Raw genomic sequence first — 19,000 nt, 5'->3', positions numbered from 1 at the left:
CACTTGAAATCATAGCACAGAGGTATAAAGAGAACTAATTCTGAAAGTGTTGGACCCATGATCTTTGGATAAGGTTAGTTTTCTATACACTAACTCACCAAATTAAGAGTCAACAGAAGCTGTTATAAAAAAATGAGAGTGGACTTTTCCAAGATCTTGGCCTCTTTTTGGATCTGACTGCCATACTTGTCTGAGTGATAAGGTGTTTTGTCCTAGTGTTAATAAGGGGCAGTTTTAGTCAATCTGGGACTGTGCTGCTGCCAAAAAGAACAGTGCCCACTAACACCTTGGTACAGCTGTTCAGGGAGCATGATTAGAAGTCCAATCTGACTGAAAGCCAAATTACCAAATCCCTCAAAAGATCATCTTTTAATCAGATGGGCAGAATTTTAGCAGCAGTTCACAGCTAATTGGTATAAGTTATTCATCCTTCCTTTGAACTGCCTGCCCAATAAGACTGACAATACCTTCCTGAGCAAACAGAACTTTAATATATATATATTTTAATTCCAAAATCTGTAAGGTGCTGATCAGTGTAAAACAAACAAACAAACAAACAAAACAAACTAAAACAACACACAAGAAAATAAAATGATTTGTTGCAGATGTTATAATGTGCACATATGGCTCAAAATAATTTATTCTGAAATGCAGTGAAACTCACTGTTGCATGTGTGCAGAATGTGTGAATATTTGAAGGTCACAGGATTACTTTCTAGCATTCAGAGACTTTTTGCAATTGTTATTAGAAGGAAAGCTAATGACGATGCCTACCATCTTGCCATTTCCCTATTAAGTATGTGCTTTGTGTTCTGAAAACAAAAACCAACCAACCAAAACCCATAAAAACAAAACAAAAACCACACACATCCTTTGGGGCTTAAGTCTGAGGCTTAAAGAGGTTAAGAGGAAACAGATGAAATAATAAAGGTTTTAAAGAGCACTAGCATTTCTAGCCCTTGGAGCAGGATTTGGGTATTTAGCAAGATGGGCAATACCGCACCGTTGGCTGGGAGAACCTCAGTGCATTACCACACTGAGCTCTAAAATTGAAGAACATTGTGTATACATTTGGCACGGGCTGCTGCTGGGATTATTGTCTGCATCAAGCAACCAGCAACCTCCACTCATGTGCTGCTGTGTGCCTGTTTTATCTTACATATTTCCACCTTATGTTTTCAGTAAAACTGTTTGTGTACATGCTGCTCAGCAAGGGAATTGAAGAAACATCATTTACAAAGTGGTATGATAAAAGTGCCAGATTCACTACCTACACAAAATACAGTTAGAAATCTGGGGTAAAGGAGACCACAGAAAAATTATAACGGTATGTATTTTATCGAAATAAATTCACCAAAACAAAGCAGTATGTGCTTCTCTTCTGTTAAAGGTGAAAGAAGAATTCAAATTCTTAGTAATAAGCATCTGCCTCCTTGGAAGGTTCAGGAAGAAGTCTTTTCATGTTCTTCAGCCAAGGAAAGAAATGGTCAGATCATGTCTTATGTCAGGCACAGACCAGTGTTTAAATTTGTATTTTTCACAACATTTGCTGTTGAGCAAAACCTACACCCTCCCACAGAAGGCAGGCAAGTATAATCCTGTTATTTTCCAGATGGGTGAACAAAAGAGGTTGCAGAAGATTGTTTCTGACAGTGCTGGGAACAAAACCCAGGGGCCAAACCACCTATCAGATTTACATAAAATGCATTCAAATGCAAGAGAAAATGTATTTTCTGAAGGTGTTTTGAACAGCTGCTGAGTAATTTAGTAGCAACACAGCATGCAACACTATAGCTCTCACATTCACATCTTTCATTACTACCAGTCCCCTAGGTGCTGGCAGCTCTGACAAGACAATGTGAGCCGTAGGGGGGATGAAACAATTTCTGTGACAATGTATAGATCCCTAGTTCCCAGTGTTCACACTAAAACTCTCCAGTTCAGTAGGAAGACATAACCACCAGCAGCACAGAAGGCTGACCAGCACTGAGAACAGCACAGAAGCAGTAGAAGAAAAGCCACAGAGGCACATACTACAAGACGCAGATGTCACCTGGAGCTATACAAGCCAAATAGAGAAATGTACAGCAAACATATGATACTGCAGTTCAGCAGAGCCTCCAGAAAAGGAGCCTCCACAGACCGGAGAAGAATTCTATTTTAATGTACTCCAAACCTCCACCTTACAAATCTGTTTAACGGGGTTAACTTGGATTGTGAGCTTGAATAAGAATTTGGCCTTCTATAATATTTTGCCATTTCACAGCAAAACACAGGGTTTCACAGACCCACAGAACTTGTTTACAAACTATGTTGAAACAGTCACCATATCCCAAAATGCCTTGTAGTGCAACAGATGGTTTTTTATGCCTCTGGAAATACAACAGTGCCAGTAGTGCTAGACATTAATTACTTCTCTATATTTGGTATATGCTAACACTTATGATGTGACTACAGGAATTCTACAATATATTCACTTTTACTTTCTGTTGAACAACAGAATAAAATCTTGTCCAACACATGGTAGCAGTGGTTGTAATTTAAATAAACTACAGAGGCCACATCTTTATTATCAAGTTTTGTCTACACAACTACATTTGTAAGGGATGTAGAAAAATTTCTTTCTGTATCGCTTTGAGTTCCCTCTGTGGTGGGTTGACCTCGGCCAGCGGCCAGCTGCTAACCCAGCTACTCTCTCACTCTCTTTCCTCAACCTGTTTGGGTGGGGGAAGAAAATAGCATGAAAAAGATTGAGATAAAAGGTCAAGATAAAGACAGGGAGATCATTTGTCAATTAGCATCACAGACAAAACAGATTTGACTTCAGGAAAATTAATTTAATTTACTGCCAGTTAAGATAGATTTGGGTTCTGAGAAACAAAATCAAAAATTAAAACTCTTTCTCCCTATTCGCCTCTTCCCAGGCTCAACTGCACTCCTTCATTCCCAAATCCTCTCCTTACCCCGAATGGCACAGGAAGGGAGGGGGGGAGAATGGAGGGTTGCAGTCACAGAATCACAGAACCATTTTTGTGGCTCTACATTGAACTCTTTTCAGTATGTCCGTATCTCCCTTGTGCTCCTCCATACAAGGAGGTTCTGGGGAGCCCCAGAACTGGGCACAGCACTCCAGGTGCAGCCTCACCAATGCTGAGTGGAGGGGAAGGATCAGCCCTCCTGTCCTGCTGGTGATACTTTGCCTAATGCAACCAAGAATACTGCTAGCCTTGTCAGCAGCAAGGGCACACTGCTGACTTGCATTCAACTTGGTGTCCACCAGGATGCTCAGGTCCTTTTCTGCCAAAGGTCCTTTTCTCTCCACAGGTTGCAGAGAAATACAAGCTCCACTGTGGTCTCCTACACAAGCTGCAGGGGAACCTCTGCTCTAGCTCCATGGAGTACCTTCTGCACCCTCTCTCCTTTTTGTTCCCTCCTCCTCTGTGTTCCCTCCTCCTCTATTTTCTCCCCTTCCTTAAACACATTTCCCAGAGGCCCCACCATCTTGGCTGCCAGGCCCAGCTGTGCCCTGCCGTGGGGCCGTCTGAGCTGGCTGGGGCCGGCACGGGACAGCTCCGGCCTCTCCTCACAGAGGCCCTTGCAGACCCCAATACCACTGCTGAAACCTTGCCATCTGCACCCTATACACCTTCTTTCTACCAAATGTGTATGCACCTTGCTAAAAGATTAAGCTATTGACATGTGGATGTAAATTTCTTAGCAGAAAAACTAAGCCTCTTATTGAACAACCTTTCAAGGACAAGATCAAGTGACCACAATGGTCACTTTGTGACTGTTTTCATCTGTGACCATTTTCATATGTGGATGAAAGTGATCACAGATATAACACTAACTACATAGAAAATAGACTAACAAAGTTAAACAGGGTGGGAGAGCTAGCAGACAAAGGTGAGCAAGCAGAGAAGAAAGTTTCAAATTCACAGTCTAAAGACAGGTTGGTGTGTGCTTCAAGGAAGAAGCAAAGCATAATGAGGACAGTCAAGGTGTAGGACAGATGAATAAAAAAGCTTTTCCCACCTGAATTAACTACATCCCAGAAGATAAATTTATCACACAATTGACGTGCTTTAATCAAATGCAGAGAAATACCTTCCTTCCTCATTATGCTCCTAAATGAGTTTCTTTCAGACTCAGAAAGATGCAGCTCACTTCTCTCTCTCTCTTACATGACTAGTAAGGAGGACTATTTAACAAATGTACCTGTAAATTTTACTCAGGTCACTCCATATGCATCACCAATTTTCATACAGACAGTAAGTAAAAGTAGACCTAAACTGGCTAGTCTTAAATTAGTCAGCTCTGTGATATCTTGCTTGTTTCTTCTTTGCATATGTGTAAACTACATATTAAATACCAGCCTGAAATTTGTTTAGAAAGCAAGAAGTTACGAAAAGTAAGGTTATAGTAATTAAGATTAAATAATAGTAATAAAACATGAAATAACCTTCACTACTTCTTCCTTCCCTTGGCCCTCATCAAAAGAATGATTTCCAGTGAAATGTATGAAAGAGAGATACCACGTTTGTGAATCTTAAGTCCCGTGATCATTTTGGGTCTGGACTTGACATAGTGCAAACTACAGACCATATACTAGGACAGCAATTCAACAATTTAAAAAATCTGTTTAAATATTTAGATTGCCCTCGGAATGGTGGCATATGAGTGCCTCAGAATTATTAAATACATTTCATCTTTTGAACATCTTTCTGAGGTAAGTAAGTACTAGTTGCATTTGACAGCTATGCAAACTAAGCAACAAGATAGGACTAGCCAAACTGTTTAAAACCACATGGGAAGTTTGCTGCTGAGATAGGAGCTGATAACCTAGACTAAGATATCTTCTTTTTTCTCCTCAACGCAGAGGACAAAATCCAACCAACCCCATATTAGCCTCATCTACAAGACTTCATTGCCCACTCTGTTGCTTTGTGGAGACCTGCCCTCTAATTCTTCAACAATTACTACTGCTCATGAAGTACATCAAAGAGAGCCAAACTGGCTAGTCAGGAGCTACACTTTCTTCCCCTTCCACCAGCCACAGATGAACCACATATGGTTCTATGATTCTGTGATTTTGAAACCTTTACTATCTGTTGTACCCAGCCACAGGAAGACTAAAAAGTGAATCACATGAGATCATGTAGCAGAATCTATAGAAATTTCAACTCTAGAATAAGAAATCACATAGCAGAACTTGGAAGACAATCCTTTATTCATCACGTGGGATAAAAAAGGACTACAAAAGGATTGGTATACCCCATTAAAGAAGTGTCACCTGTAATACATGAAGGGAGGGTTCTAAGGAGCTTAGCAAAATTCTGGAAATTTAGGTTAAATGCAGTTTAGAATTTTCATAATATAGTGAACAGAGCAGTTATAAACACTTTAGCTGTAACATTACTGAAAGGCGATGCATATAATTTTCAAAGCAAAAGCATCCAGAAAATTGAAGTGGACTATATAGACTATTAGAACTTAAATCTTGTATTTTTTGCTGCAGAAATACAGAGATTCTTCCAAATGTGGAATTTTAAAATTATAACACAAAGCCAAATCATAAAATAAAAGGTAATGAAATGTGTATTATGTTTTATAATGTATGCCTTTCTTAATTCTAGTGAATCTACAGCTCGGTCTTTAGAAAAGCTAGTAAATTATGACATAGAGCTTCAGTAAAATTACATAATCTAATAACGGCTATTAGCAACATCTATCATAAAGAAAGTCATAAATAACTGTTGCAATTATCAACAGTGGAATGAAACTGTTTCTTTAATGTGATTATTAATCCTGAGCACATTTTTGAGAAAATGAGATTTCCTCATTACTTTTGATTCTGCAAATTATATCAGCTATTATTTATGCCACTTTTGATAAGAGGGGGTGCTAAACAGGAAGGTGTTAGGATGCTCTGAATTATGTAATACTTCAATCATGCTTTGTGAAGTTTATGATATGAAAAACTAACAATCTACTCACATATCTAATTAGCAACTTATTTATAATATGTATAATGATGAAATACTGATCATGTATTAGAGAGTACACTGGTCATTAAATATCCGATCTCATGTGAATATTGATATGACAGAGTTTGCATGTGTCCCTTATTCCATGTATCCTATTCCTTTCAGTACTTCCATTCTAGTATGAAAAAACAGAAAATATATTGTCTCGAACTATTTGGTATTCCTTTACCATCAATAAGTGTTAGCAATGAAATTCAGAGTATGAGGACTATTTCTTAAAGGTATGACTTAGGGAAAAGAACATTAAAAATAGCAGTCAAAATTGAGAATAACAACCTTTATTGTTATCTTCAAGTATGGTCCTCTACTTTAGAGATGGAGAATAGTGGAAATGAAACAAAATTATTGGCCAGCAATGCACCTTAACTACTGGAAAGATTAAATAAATGTTCACTGTACAATGAGGCTATATGGAACCTCTCAGTAGGACAGTCAGTATATTAAATATAAGTCTTGACTTGTGTCAAAATGATCACCAACAAGATGGAAATAATTTCAAAAGTACTTTTTTGTTGTTGTTCACAATCATAAATGACTTCTTTGTATGTCTTGTGCATTAGCTAAAAGTTAGTATTAGGGAGCAAGTGAGTAAGTGATTAATTCGCAGTGAATGATTTATTTTAAATAGCTGTATTACAGTTAAACTGGTAGGCAAACAAAATAACATCACAATATGATAAAAAGTATATATCTCTGTTTCCAATACAAATGCTCTCTAGGAAGTGAAACAAATTCTATTAAAAACAAAGGTCACCAGTTGTCACGGCATATAAGGCAGGAGCTCACAACAGTCTTCACATATACTGTGTGTATATATACACTATGAATAAATCTATCCGTAGGATTCTATACTTGTGCTGACAAAGCCATAGATTGATAGAATTTATTTCTTGTGCTGATTTTCAAAAGATGTGTTGTTACACCAAAAATCTCTCCATGAGACAGGATTTACTAGCCTTTCAGGATGGATTAGTTCATCCTGAAAATGTAAATGCAATCCAGAATAAACTACTGCAAAAGTTACTGTGATTTTTCAGATGCCTGATTTCACTTTGTTGTGCTAAGTTGAATATATTTATAAATTTCCTATAGCAGCATTGGTCATACAAGTGAAGTATGTTACATTCTTAAAAGGGTTAGTAACAAAGATAAAAGTAAGACCTATTCTTGTTTCTTGTAGGGAATACACTCATCTGCACCATTTCTCATTCCATCAAGTAAAAAATTCTGGTGGATGATAGCTTAAGGAACAGAGGCTAAATTATGCTGTCTTTTATTTATTTATTTTTTTCAGGATACTGAAGGACAGACAAGAATTTAACTATATCAATTTCAAGCTCAAATTCAGAGCATCTTTTGGGTTAAAAGTCAGCATTTGCCCTCAGACAATTTGATTTATTAAAATGCCAGATTTTACATAAAATTTGATTACACTAAATTGCCAACAAGATCTAATTTTTCAAATTCCATGTTCAACAGGAGATTGAAAATGGCATCATACCAACTGGACATGAGAATAAGAAATTTATCTAAAATTAAAATAACTTTGTCTCTATTTTCTCAATTATTTTTCATGGCACTAAACACATTTATCAAATGAGTTCCTTTTATCATTAAGGCTTACAACATTAGAACCTTGAATTTCCAATTACAGAATGGCTTGGGTTGGAAGGGACCTTAAAGATCATCTAATTCCAACTTCTCTGCCATGGACAGGGACACCTGCCACTAGATCAGGTTGCTCAAGGCCCCAGCCAGCCTCGTCTTGAGCACCTCCAGGGATGGGGCATCCACAACTTCTCTGGGGCAACCTGTGCCAGTGCCTCACCACCTTCATAGGAAAGACTTTCTTCCTAATATCCTAATCGTTTTAGCTTCTAGACCACACATTCTTGCAGATAATCCAATAACATTTATTGCAGCTTCCTAAATTGCACATAAGAAAACAAAGCAGATATCACTTCTGTAGAAAAGGATCTGAGATTTATGGATTTATGAAGGGAAAATCATGCTTAACCAATCTGATAACCTTCTACAATGAGGTGGCTAGCTTTGTGGTTGAATGGAGTTTATTTGTCTTTGATGACTCATTGATGAAATGCTAAATATCATTGCTGTATCAAAGCAAAATATTTGTTTCAAAAAGTGACATACATTTCTACACACACTGAACGTTCAGTTCAAGCACAAAACCTGAAACGGAAATGAAATCAAAAAGAAAGCTTTTCTACATGAGAATCCATTCTCCTATCTGAGTTATTTCAGCTAGGAGGCCACACAGAATAATTTAAGTGGTTGATCCTAATGTTCTCTCAAATGGTCAATTTTAATTAAGTATACAAGAATTTATATACATCAGTTTGGTGTAATGCACATATTATGGAACTACTTTTGAGACTAATAAATGTAAAGTGATTTAATTATGTAAAACTGTAACAGCTAAAAGGGTAGCCTATCAAGGTACAAGGAAAATGCTGCATTGATGGCAATGAGATTAAGGGCTTCAGAGAACACTGTATATCTTCCCACCTTATACTGGCAAATATGATGATGATTTTAGGAAACAAATATACATTACAAACTGAAATGAGCCCACAACTGCTTTCAAACAGGTTGATAAACTGTCATCAAATGTAGATAATTTTAGTGGAAAACCACCTCTTTGAAAGAATTTCTATGCTCTGTCACACTGTGATTTATGCTGAGCTATCATGATTTATAATTTCTGTAGAAAATGCAGTAAATATAAATATGTATAGTTAATTAGGCATTCCTTCTGAAAGTAATTCCAAGCTTATTATAATCTGTTAGACATTTTACAGCATGTACAGTTTTATGCATTTAACACAACATCCACATGGATAAGAATCATGTTTGCGCTGACTCAAAATTTAAAATTAGAAAATTACAGTATGTAAGATACTCCATTTCAAAACTATATCTAAGTGTGTTTTCTTTATCAGTTTATAAATTTATGTGGCCAATTATTCTTACACCTCTCCCAGAGTGCTTTCACTGTTAATGTTCAAAGAATTTTGGAACAATTTTTGGTGTGATGACGGCAACATTGCATCAAGTTGATCCAAGCTATCTAATAAACACCTTCCCATTTCTCATTCTTCATATAACAATGTTGGAAGTATTAGCTATTACTAATGGCTATTTACTATTATCTATTACTATTATTATTAGGAAGGAGTACCTGAAGGCAGCAAAATGCTCCATGTGCTACACTATACACTAATTCAGATACAAAGCCACTTTAGGAAGATCTGCTCAGTTGTTTCCAATTTATCAAAAAAACAAATCCCTGTAATTCTAGGTAACTGGTAATGTTGGACACAATGGTAAACCATAAGAAAATTAATCATTATTTGTTTTACTGATTTAACATATTTTTTCAGCAATACAGAGAAGAGCATCTGGCATCTTTAAATACTAATGAAATGATGACTTAAAAATATGTGCTGAGAACATATATATCTCTGGAATGATGAAATGAAACAAGTAAGCTCCATGACTCAAAACAAATCAAGTGATCATATGGATGATGATTTACATATTTTTATAAAAACAATTGCATTTAAGAAGACATATGTAATAAAAAAAGTTGTAAGATCAGTTCAAACTATCGTCTCCTGTGTAAAATGAGGAAGTGGACGTAAAACATGGAAACTAATAATATTATCATGTGGCTTGCATTCGGCACATTATGTCTTGCCAAAGTTTCCATGTGGAGGTACAAAAATATTTTTAGAACTTTTACAATTCAGAAGGTGTCCTCTGCTTTTGAAGCATGAAAGACCAAATAAACTTCAGCAGTTTCTGTACAACTACATGGTTCAGGCTAGAGTTTGTCAGACAACATTAACTGAATAATTTATTTAACACATTTTGCTTTAATGCATTGCCATGTGTGACCTCAGCCATGAGTAAATGCTTACATCCACATACAAGTACTAGTTTTAGTGTGACATAAAACTGGAAAGAACTACATTCAATATAGTCACTTGTAAAATTTATGAAAATTTACTGTACATAATACAACAATAAAGCTCTGTGGAGATAGTCACTATACTCATTAAATCCCATAGAAAAATTCTGGCAATGCTACAGGTAAGGTACAACAGAGTAATATACTATACTATACAGGCAAGATTTTAGTTAATGCTTGTGTAGAGTCTTCCAAACATAAAAGAATTTGGTGTCCTCCCTCAAGTACGTGCTCACTGCCTAGGGAGTGAACAATCTAAACTTTTGGAAGGAAGTACATCTAAAAAATTATCATTCAGAAAAGATGAGCATAAGATGTCAAAAAAAAATCAGTATTTTTACTCCAATTGCTAAGTCCATCTCACTCTCTATCTAGAAAAATCGAAGTCATGGTGACTTGATAATCTCTTCTTTGTTAAAGATGTTTTCCTTTAATCAATGAACTGAAGGAACACCATATGGCTACCATGACAGCCATATCACTTTAACCACAAATTATGTACATCAAATTTTGCAACAGGCAAACATATTTCAGAACCCACATGTGGAATGAAATGTTGTCAAACTAATGTTCTTTGAATATTTGTAGAGAACAAAATCAAAGGCAATCTAAACAACACAGCAAATATGTGTTTACAGACTTAACAGAAAAGATCAATACAATCTCAATTATGAAATCACAAAAAAATAAACCCAAACAGAACACACATTTTCAAAAACAGGTATCAATTCATTCTAAAATCAACAGAAATGGAAACAAATAAAACAGGATTCTGAAACAGCTCTCTAGTTTCTTTAGGCAAGGCAGAAAAAATAAGCAGTCAAAGTTTTATTGGTTGTTTCCATAAAGCTGTCATTTCACAAGGATTGTAAATGACTGAATATTTAAAACTCATTTAATCTTCATCAGGTTTGAAAGAGATGACCATAATCTAAGGGAACAAAACATATAGGTTAATCTAAGAGAAAGCAATAGGTGTGAACTCTGGGGATGTCTTAGCTTCCTATTAATTGTGTATTTAGAAACAAAAAGTGTAAAAGATGGAAACTTTCTTCTACAGAGGCTATCGGGAGTTATGCTGTTTATCCCATTGGAACCGTAGTTATATCCAGAACTGGAATATCTGTCAAATATGACCTTATAGAATAATTCAAAGTCAAATTTAACAGAAATATCGTTTCCCACATGGAGTATTTTCAAACTGTAACAGAGAGTTATTTATACCAGCCTTTGTCTCTTCTTTTCCTGCATTATAGGGGAAAAAATCATTAATTTTGCAGGTAAAATGTACAGATAGAGTTATCTATCTTCAACAGCCACTAAGAGAACACAAATCAACAGTTTTGTCATGCATTCATATTTTATAGCCAATGATACAAGATCCTGGGGAGGCACAAATGCCTTGTCAAGTTTGCTTTTTCCTTTGGCAGAGGTTAAGGATGATTGCTGAAGGATTACAATTTTATTGCTGTTTGGTGAAGGATATACTGCTCTCTCTACATTTTAGAAGGACTCACAAGAATAATCACTAGTCATTTTGAAGGCCATGCCCATAAACTCAGATGCATATAAATCCCTGCCAGTCACAGTCTACAATCATGCATTTCAAGTTATTTAGTATGCCACTGTTTTAAAGATAGCAGAATAAATTCCAGTAAACAAAGGTAATGTGTAAATTGAACTGACATTACCTTTTAGTGTAACAACATGAAGAGTGAATCCATAAATATATATGCTAATTTTAGGGTAAAAAAGAGGGAAATAAATTGATTTTTCAGTGTCAACTTAAATTTTATACCTTGAATGAATCTTTTCAATGACATATAGCTTCATTTATTGCTAAGATATTGGTAGAGTTTTAAAGCTACACAGCATTTTAATGTTTTAATTTTATGAATGAGAGACAAGGCTACCTCAGCTAATACACTGCAGGTAATCAGTTGACCAATGTCTCACCCAAGAATCGCCTCTGAGATTAAAAAGAACAACAAACAAACTTAGAATCAATTTTTCAGTATAAAACTGTATGCTTTTATCAAGTATCTGCTATGAGAAAAACGTCATCTGCTTGCTCATGGGGAGAAGGAATAAAGTTTTCTTTGCAAGTTTTATATATATCTACAGTATATATAAAAATCCTAAAATACATTAATATACAGTCAATTAACAAGTAATTAGGTTTGAGTATGCTATGTGACCTTGCTTCATTAATACTAAGCATTAATACAGAATACAAGAGAAAAAGAAAAAATGGTATAATTGGAGTGGGAGTTTAAATGGAGTAGGAGAGTAAAGTATAGACTGGCAGCCAAGAAATGTAAGATGGACAGTTTCTTAAATGGTAGATCCTTTCATCCCTACATGTGCTGGAAAGAGGCTTCCTATTTATATTCAAACAAGTTTTTGTTATAAGTGAATATGGTAAGGCTTAATGTGTGAGCATAAAAACTAAAAAAAAAATTCCAAACAATCACTTAGCATACAAATAAACCAATACCAATATACTCCTAGCAATCTACTCTTATATAACGAGGTCATCAAAACTTCTAGTATGAGCAACAATTCAGAATTTTGTAATATTTACATAAAACAGAAATATCACCAAAGACAAACATAAAAATCTTCAAATGATGCTTTTACTTCCCTGTATTGGTAGTAAGAAGGCAATTTTGAGAACACCACTATACACATTTCAAGGAAATTCTTGCAGTCTCTTTCGCATACAATACTCTAACAGCAAAAATGTTCCTAGGTAGAACTACCTTTAATTTAAATAATTTGCGTTATGAGTTACCTCATATCACAAATGCTTACAGTTCAGGTGCAGCAATTTAACTATATGACAAAGTAAAATATCAGAGTGATGGTAAATTAAAATTTTAATGGACATCAGAATTCTCAAATATTTTTGAAATGAACTTTACACACTTTACCATTATTTTGATGTCACTAATATAAACATAACACAAAATTTATATTATTTCATTCTTACCTCTGTCCTAACTTGCACATTTAAAATCCCTTGAGTGGAAAAGAGTTAATCCATTACCAGGACATAACAATACATTTTCCAAAATTATAAATTAACCTTTCTGTGAACTAGTGTGTGCCAGATGAAAAATACTCATCAGCCACCATTGCGAACTGCTAACAGTGCAATTGCATTTGTAGATATGACATTGTAGATAACAATACTGTGCTGTGATATGTTACCATACCTAATTTTAATTTCTCATCTTAAAATTAAGCAGTAATTTAGTTCTATACTTAGCACTAGAAATATGATAAGTTAAATTTATTAAACTAATAAAAAGAATAGAATAGAATAGAATGGAATGGAATGGAATGGAATTAGGTTTCAGTTGGAAGGGATCTGAAAAGATCACTGAGTCTAACTGTCAGACTACATCAGGGCTGACACAAAGTTAAAACATTAAAATCATCATCCAAATGCCTCTTAAATACAGATAGCTATGGATCCTCAACCACCTCTCTAGGAAGCCTGTTTCAGTATCACACTACCCACTCAGAAAATAAGACTTTCCTAATGTCTAGTCTGAACTGCCCCTGTTGCAGTTTTGAGCCATTCTCATGCATTCTGTCACTAGATAGCTGTGACAAAAGATGAGCACCTTTCTTTCCACTTCCACTCATGAATTTATAGGGGGCAATGAGGTCACTCCTCAATTTGCTTTTTTCCAGGTTTAACAAGCCCAATGTCCTCAACTGTTCTGAGAGGATGCGCCTTCCAGCCCTTTAGCTTTGTTGCCTTCATCTGGACACATTCCAGTATCTGAAAGTCCTTTTAAAATGGTGCAGCTCAGAACTGCACACAAGGTGGGAAACACCAATACAAAACACGGTGGGAGAATCACCTAATTTGATGGGCTGGCTATGCTGTGCTTAATGCACCCCACCTAAAATGCAGTTTGCTCTTTTGGCTGTCAGTGCACACTGCTGGCTCGTGTTGAGTCTGCTGTTGACCAGTACTCACAAATCCCTTTCTGCTGAGCTGCTCTGCAGCCACTCATCTCCCAGACTGTACTTGTGTCTGGCATTATTCCATCTAAATGCAGAGTCTGGCATTTGATTTAGTAAAATTTCATGCCACTACTGATGGCCCACTCTCCTAATCTATCTAGATCCCTCTGAAAATCCTCTTGTTCCTCATAAGAGTCCACAGCATCTCTCAGCTTAGTATCGTCAGCAAATTTACTAAGCATGGATTCAACCCTTGCACCCAGATCATTGACAAAAAATATTTAATAGAATTGGCCCCAAGATTGAGCTTTGGGCAATACCACTATTGACTGGCTGCCAGACACTCCTATGTGGGTTACCTTATCATAGAATGATATCAAATTAATGGGTTAGGACCTACCCACGTTAGCTCATAAATTATGAGCTACCTATTTTTAACATCCAACATTTTGTTTTTCTTAAAAAAACTGAACTAATGTATGTGAAAAAGGTATATTAAATCAAGAACACTACCTTATGAAAAAGATTTCCAAACATGCGTACAATTTTGCGTTCCAGTATGATTTTTTTTACTGTCAAAAAAAACAAAAAACAAAAAACAACAACAACAAAAAAAAACAAAACACAAAAAACTACTCTTTTTTTTGCTCGATATATATGACTAAATCTCTTTAGTGTAACACAGTATTAAGTTCTTACCTTATTGTGATAGGGATGAGTATACCCTTGCTAATGGATTGATTGACAGACACAGTCAGAATGTTCTGAGAGTTTCCACAGCTGAATCGAACTGCTGGTTTCCCTTCCACAAGATACAAGTGAAGAAATTGCTCTCCAAAATGCTTTTCACTAGCTTTGAAAACAAAAATAGAGACAGTCATGTTTCTGAAAGCGTAGGACCTTTTGAAAAGATCTGACACTACTAAGAAGTCACCACCAGTTTTAATGCCTATGTCTTCCATTCACAGAATTAAAGAATCAAAGAATTATCCAGGTTGAAAAAGGCCATCAAGATCACCAAGTCCAACCATCAACCTTTAGTAGCATGTCCACTAGTCTCTTGAATACCTCAAGGAATGGGGAATGCCTGGGCAGCCGGTTCCAATGCTTAATCACCCTCTCCATAATGAAATTCTTCCTAACGTCCCATCTAAACTTCCCCTGCAACTTAAGACCATTTCCTTGCATCCTATCGTTTGTCACCAGAGAAAATAGACTGACACCCTCTTCAGTGCAAGCTTCTTTCAGGTAGTTGCAGTCAGCAGTGAGGTCCCCCCTCAACCACCTCTTTTCTAGACTAAACAACCCCAGTTCAACAACCCCAGTTCCCTCAGCCATTACTAATAATTTCACCAGCTTCATTTCCTTCACCAGCTTCACTGCTCTTCTCTGCACACACTTGAGCACATCAACGTTCTTCTAGTGAGGAGCCCAAAACTGAACACGGTACTTGAGGCATGGTCTCACCAGTGCTGTGCACAAGGGGACAATCACTTCCCCGGTCTTGCTGGCCACACTGTTTCTGACACAGGCCAGGATGCCATTGGCCTTCTTGCCCACCTGGGCACACTGATGGCTCATGTTCAGCCAGCTGCCAACCAGCACCCCCAGGTCCTTGCCTGCTGGGCAACTTCCCAGCCACTCTTCCTCAAGCCTGTAATGCTGCATGGGGTTGTTATGGCCCAAGTGCAGGATCCAGCACTTAGCCTTTTTGAGTGTGATTGGACTCGGCCCATTGATCCAGCCTCTCCAGATCCCTCTGCAAAGTCTTCCTGTCCTCATGCAGATTGAGAGCCCTGCCTAACTTGGTATTGTGGGCAAACTTACTGAGGGTGCACTTGATCCCTTCATACAGATCACTGACAAAACTGTTAAACAAAAGTGGCCCCACTACCAAGCCCTAAGAAACACCACTGGTGACCGGCTGCCAACAGGACTGAACTCCATTCACTGTGACTCCTTGCGCCCAGCCATTCAGCCTGTTCTTCCCTCACTGAATTGTACACCCGTTGAAACCATAAGCAGCCACTTTCTCCAGCATCAAACACTTTACTAACATTCAAGTAAACAAAATCCACAGCCTTTCTCTCATCTACTAAATGGATTGTCTTGTCCTAGAAGGAGATCAATTCATTTACAGGACTCTGCTTGAGTGACTATGAGAATATGATTAAACTTTGTGTCAACAGGTCATAACAAGTCAAAGAAAATAATATCAAGACAAAATTTACTTACATATCACGATAATTACATAAGCCCTACAGAGATCTTTAATGGAAGGAGAGCTTTTCTGTTTATCCAGCAGTACCATTAAAGTGACAAGGACAATGGTAAAATCAAATCACAAAAATATTAAAATATTATGATTTAAAATTTCATTCAGATTTTCAATCATAATAGAGAAATTAAAAGTTGTAAAAGAACTTCTCTTCTTTCCTATAAGCTCTATGGATAATTCAACTTTGCCAACTATTGACACATTTCAAACTTGATGAGATAAATAATGATCTACAAAACATCAGATATACCATACTACTTGCAGAGTAGAACTAAGAATAAAAATATGTTTACAAAAAAAATATATTTCAGTTTTTGTTCTCTTCCAGTAAACAGTATCTTTAAAACATCATTGGAAAATACCTTTTTAGATGATGGATAGCATATGCTTGATCTACTAAAAAAAAAAGCAACAAACGAACAAACAAAAAACCAACAACAACAAAAAAAGACACCTACAAATGCATTTTTTAATGTTTTGTGTATGTTTGTTTATATATTGTGTATTTTTTTTAAAGATTTTGTCCTTTGAATTTAACTGTATTTACTTCTCATACTAAGTACGACATGGTTCCTGTTTAGGATTTTTATTCCCCTTTAAGACAAACTGTTGTTAACGTTTTGTTGTTTTTTCCCCACTGTATTTTACTATATTTAACTGAAGTGAAAATGACTTAATAGCTAGGTCATAGAGTTGAATTTATTGTTTATTTGTTCAGCAATATTTGAGCATAAGATTACGATTTTCTTCCAGAATCATTAGGTTGTTTTGATATAACTCAAACACATCACTTTCAGAGCAGAGATAATAAGTTATGACTAAGCTACAACTTGAAGAACATGATTAATTCCCATTTAGCTATTTTTATAAAGATCAGGGTCATATTTTGCTCTTAGTTTATTTATAGTAATTAAAAAGAAGTCTGAGCACTATGCATTTTCTCAAACTGTTACATTCTGCAAACCTGGATGAAAAAAAAAAATATATATATATATAAAATATATATATATATATATATATAAATATATATATAATATATATATATATTAATATATATATATTAATAAATATATATATTAATATATATAATATATATATAAATATATAATATATATATATTAATAAAATATATATATTAATATATATATATATATATATATATAAAATATATATATAATATATATATATTATATATATATTTTATATATATATTTTTTTCTTACAAAGACTCAAAATCAAGGACTTGATTCTCTCAAAACCTCTGAACTTCACAACTGATAATATGCAAACTGGGGGTTGACTGCTGGGACAAGGGGGGGTGGAAGAAACTAGGCAACTGCTGGTAGGGAACTGGGGAGGAACAAGGGAGGCAGACAGAAAAGGGTATGAAGGGGGAGGGTCACGTGTAAACTGGGACCAGACAGCACGCTTATCTGACTGAGCCCTACACTTGATCACCACAGACTGTCCTCCTATCTTTTCATTAAATCCTTTCTTAACTATCCTTATGTGCAAGCTCACTCTCTACCCCACGTGTGTGAGTGCTGAAGTACTAAGTGCCAGCTACTGGGAAGCCAGCATGACTGGATTTGGTGCTGGCTACAAGAGTCAGATCAGGAATGTAGGCACCCCCAGGCCTGTGGATGCAGCCTATGTGGCCAGCTGTGTTATGCTCTGTGTGTGTCTGTGTGTGGGCATGTCTCTGGGATACATGCTTAACTTTGCTACTGGTTTAACCTGCAAACAGGAAAGCAACAGCCATGTCCGTTGGCTTGGGATGGAGACCCAGGGGTGGGTTCCAGAGGCTGGGCAGGAGGAGCTCCCAGGCCTGGAGCTGCTGGACATGGCCACGGCTTCTAACATCCCTTAACACTTTATTTAGAAAGTTATAAATTACATGGGTGTGCTTGGGACAGCTTCTTGCTGGAAAACCTACTAATTTGTAAAGAGAAAATTATAACTTTAATTTGGAGGACATAACAGAAATAAAAAGGTAACATTTTTTAGCAGACAAAGGGAAGCAACAAATGTTTGCAACTGCCTGACTATTTGCATTTGTTTAGTTTAAAGCAGAAACAGTTCACAACAAAAACCCTATCCTCTAGGGCAGCTTTCTAGCTAGCACACGGTTTCTTCAGTCTGTTAAAAACTCTGATAACCTACTAAAATTAGCCATTAGGCTTAGGCATTTTTGTATTCTAAATATATAATTAACTCAGAAAGAGTTCAACTGGGTTTTATGCCTTTGGCTTTTATGATTTCCTTCTACACTGTTATCTTTCAAAATGTTTTGCACTATCACTGTTAAAAAGGTCACTGATTTTTGACTTTGGCTTTACTGATATATACATATCCTGCATCATTTGTTTCCTTATCTTTTCCTCCCTTCGCACACACGCTGTTCCAGGCATTCCCATTCTCAACAATAATCTGTAAATTATGTAGAATTGAGAGAGGTTTGTGAATGTATATATTGACAATAGGGCTTTAAAGAAAAAAAAAAGTTACAGATAAATAGGCTTTCTTCTCTCAGTGACACCACCTGACTGTTCACATTACCCACTACTGAAAACTTGGAAGAAGGTTCTTGTTATTACTAGTAAAGTAAAAAATCTGGGACAGCTCCCCCAGAGGTAGCATCACTCCTTGAAACCCCAGTGAGTGTTACTGCTTACACTTTAGTCTAGGGAGCACTGATGG

The 19,000-nt window shown here is 36.2% G+C and overlaps 1 protein-coding gene across 1 annotated transcript in view; it reads right to left on the bottom strand.

Moving 5' to 3' along the window:
• The window catches only part of EYS (eyes shut homolog), a 530,119-nt gene that overhangs the window by 133,583 nt on the left and 377,536 nt on the right, over positions 1-19,000 (bottom strand). Inside the window, exon 19 of the mRNA XM_072035108.1 lies at positions 14,722-14,875. Coding sequence (XP_071891209.1) covers positions 14,722-14,875 — 154 coding nt within the window. The remainder of the gene's footprint in view (positions 1-14,721; positions 14,876-19,000) is intronic.

Source organism: Anas platyrhynchos, chromosome 3 (genome assembly GCF_047663525.1).
Source record: "Anas platyrhynchos isolate ZD024472 breed Pekin duck chromosome 3, IASCAAS_PekinDuck_T2T, whole genome shotgun sequence".
Classification (NCBI taxonomy): Eukaryota; Metazoa; Chordata; class Aves; order Anseriformes; family Anatidae; genus Anas; species Anas platyrhynchos.
The sequence above is the reverse complement of the archived record's forward strand: the minus strand, read 5'-3'. Positions and strand labels throughout refer to the sequence as shown.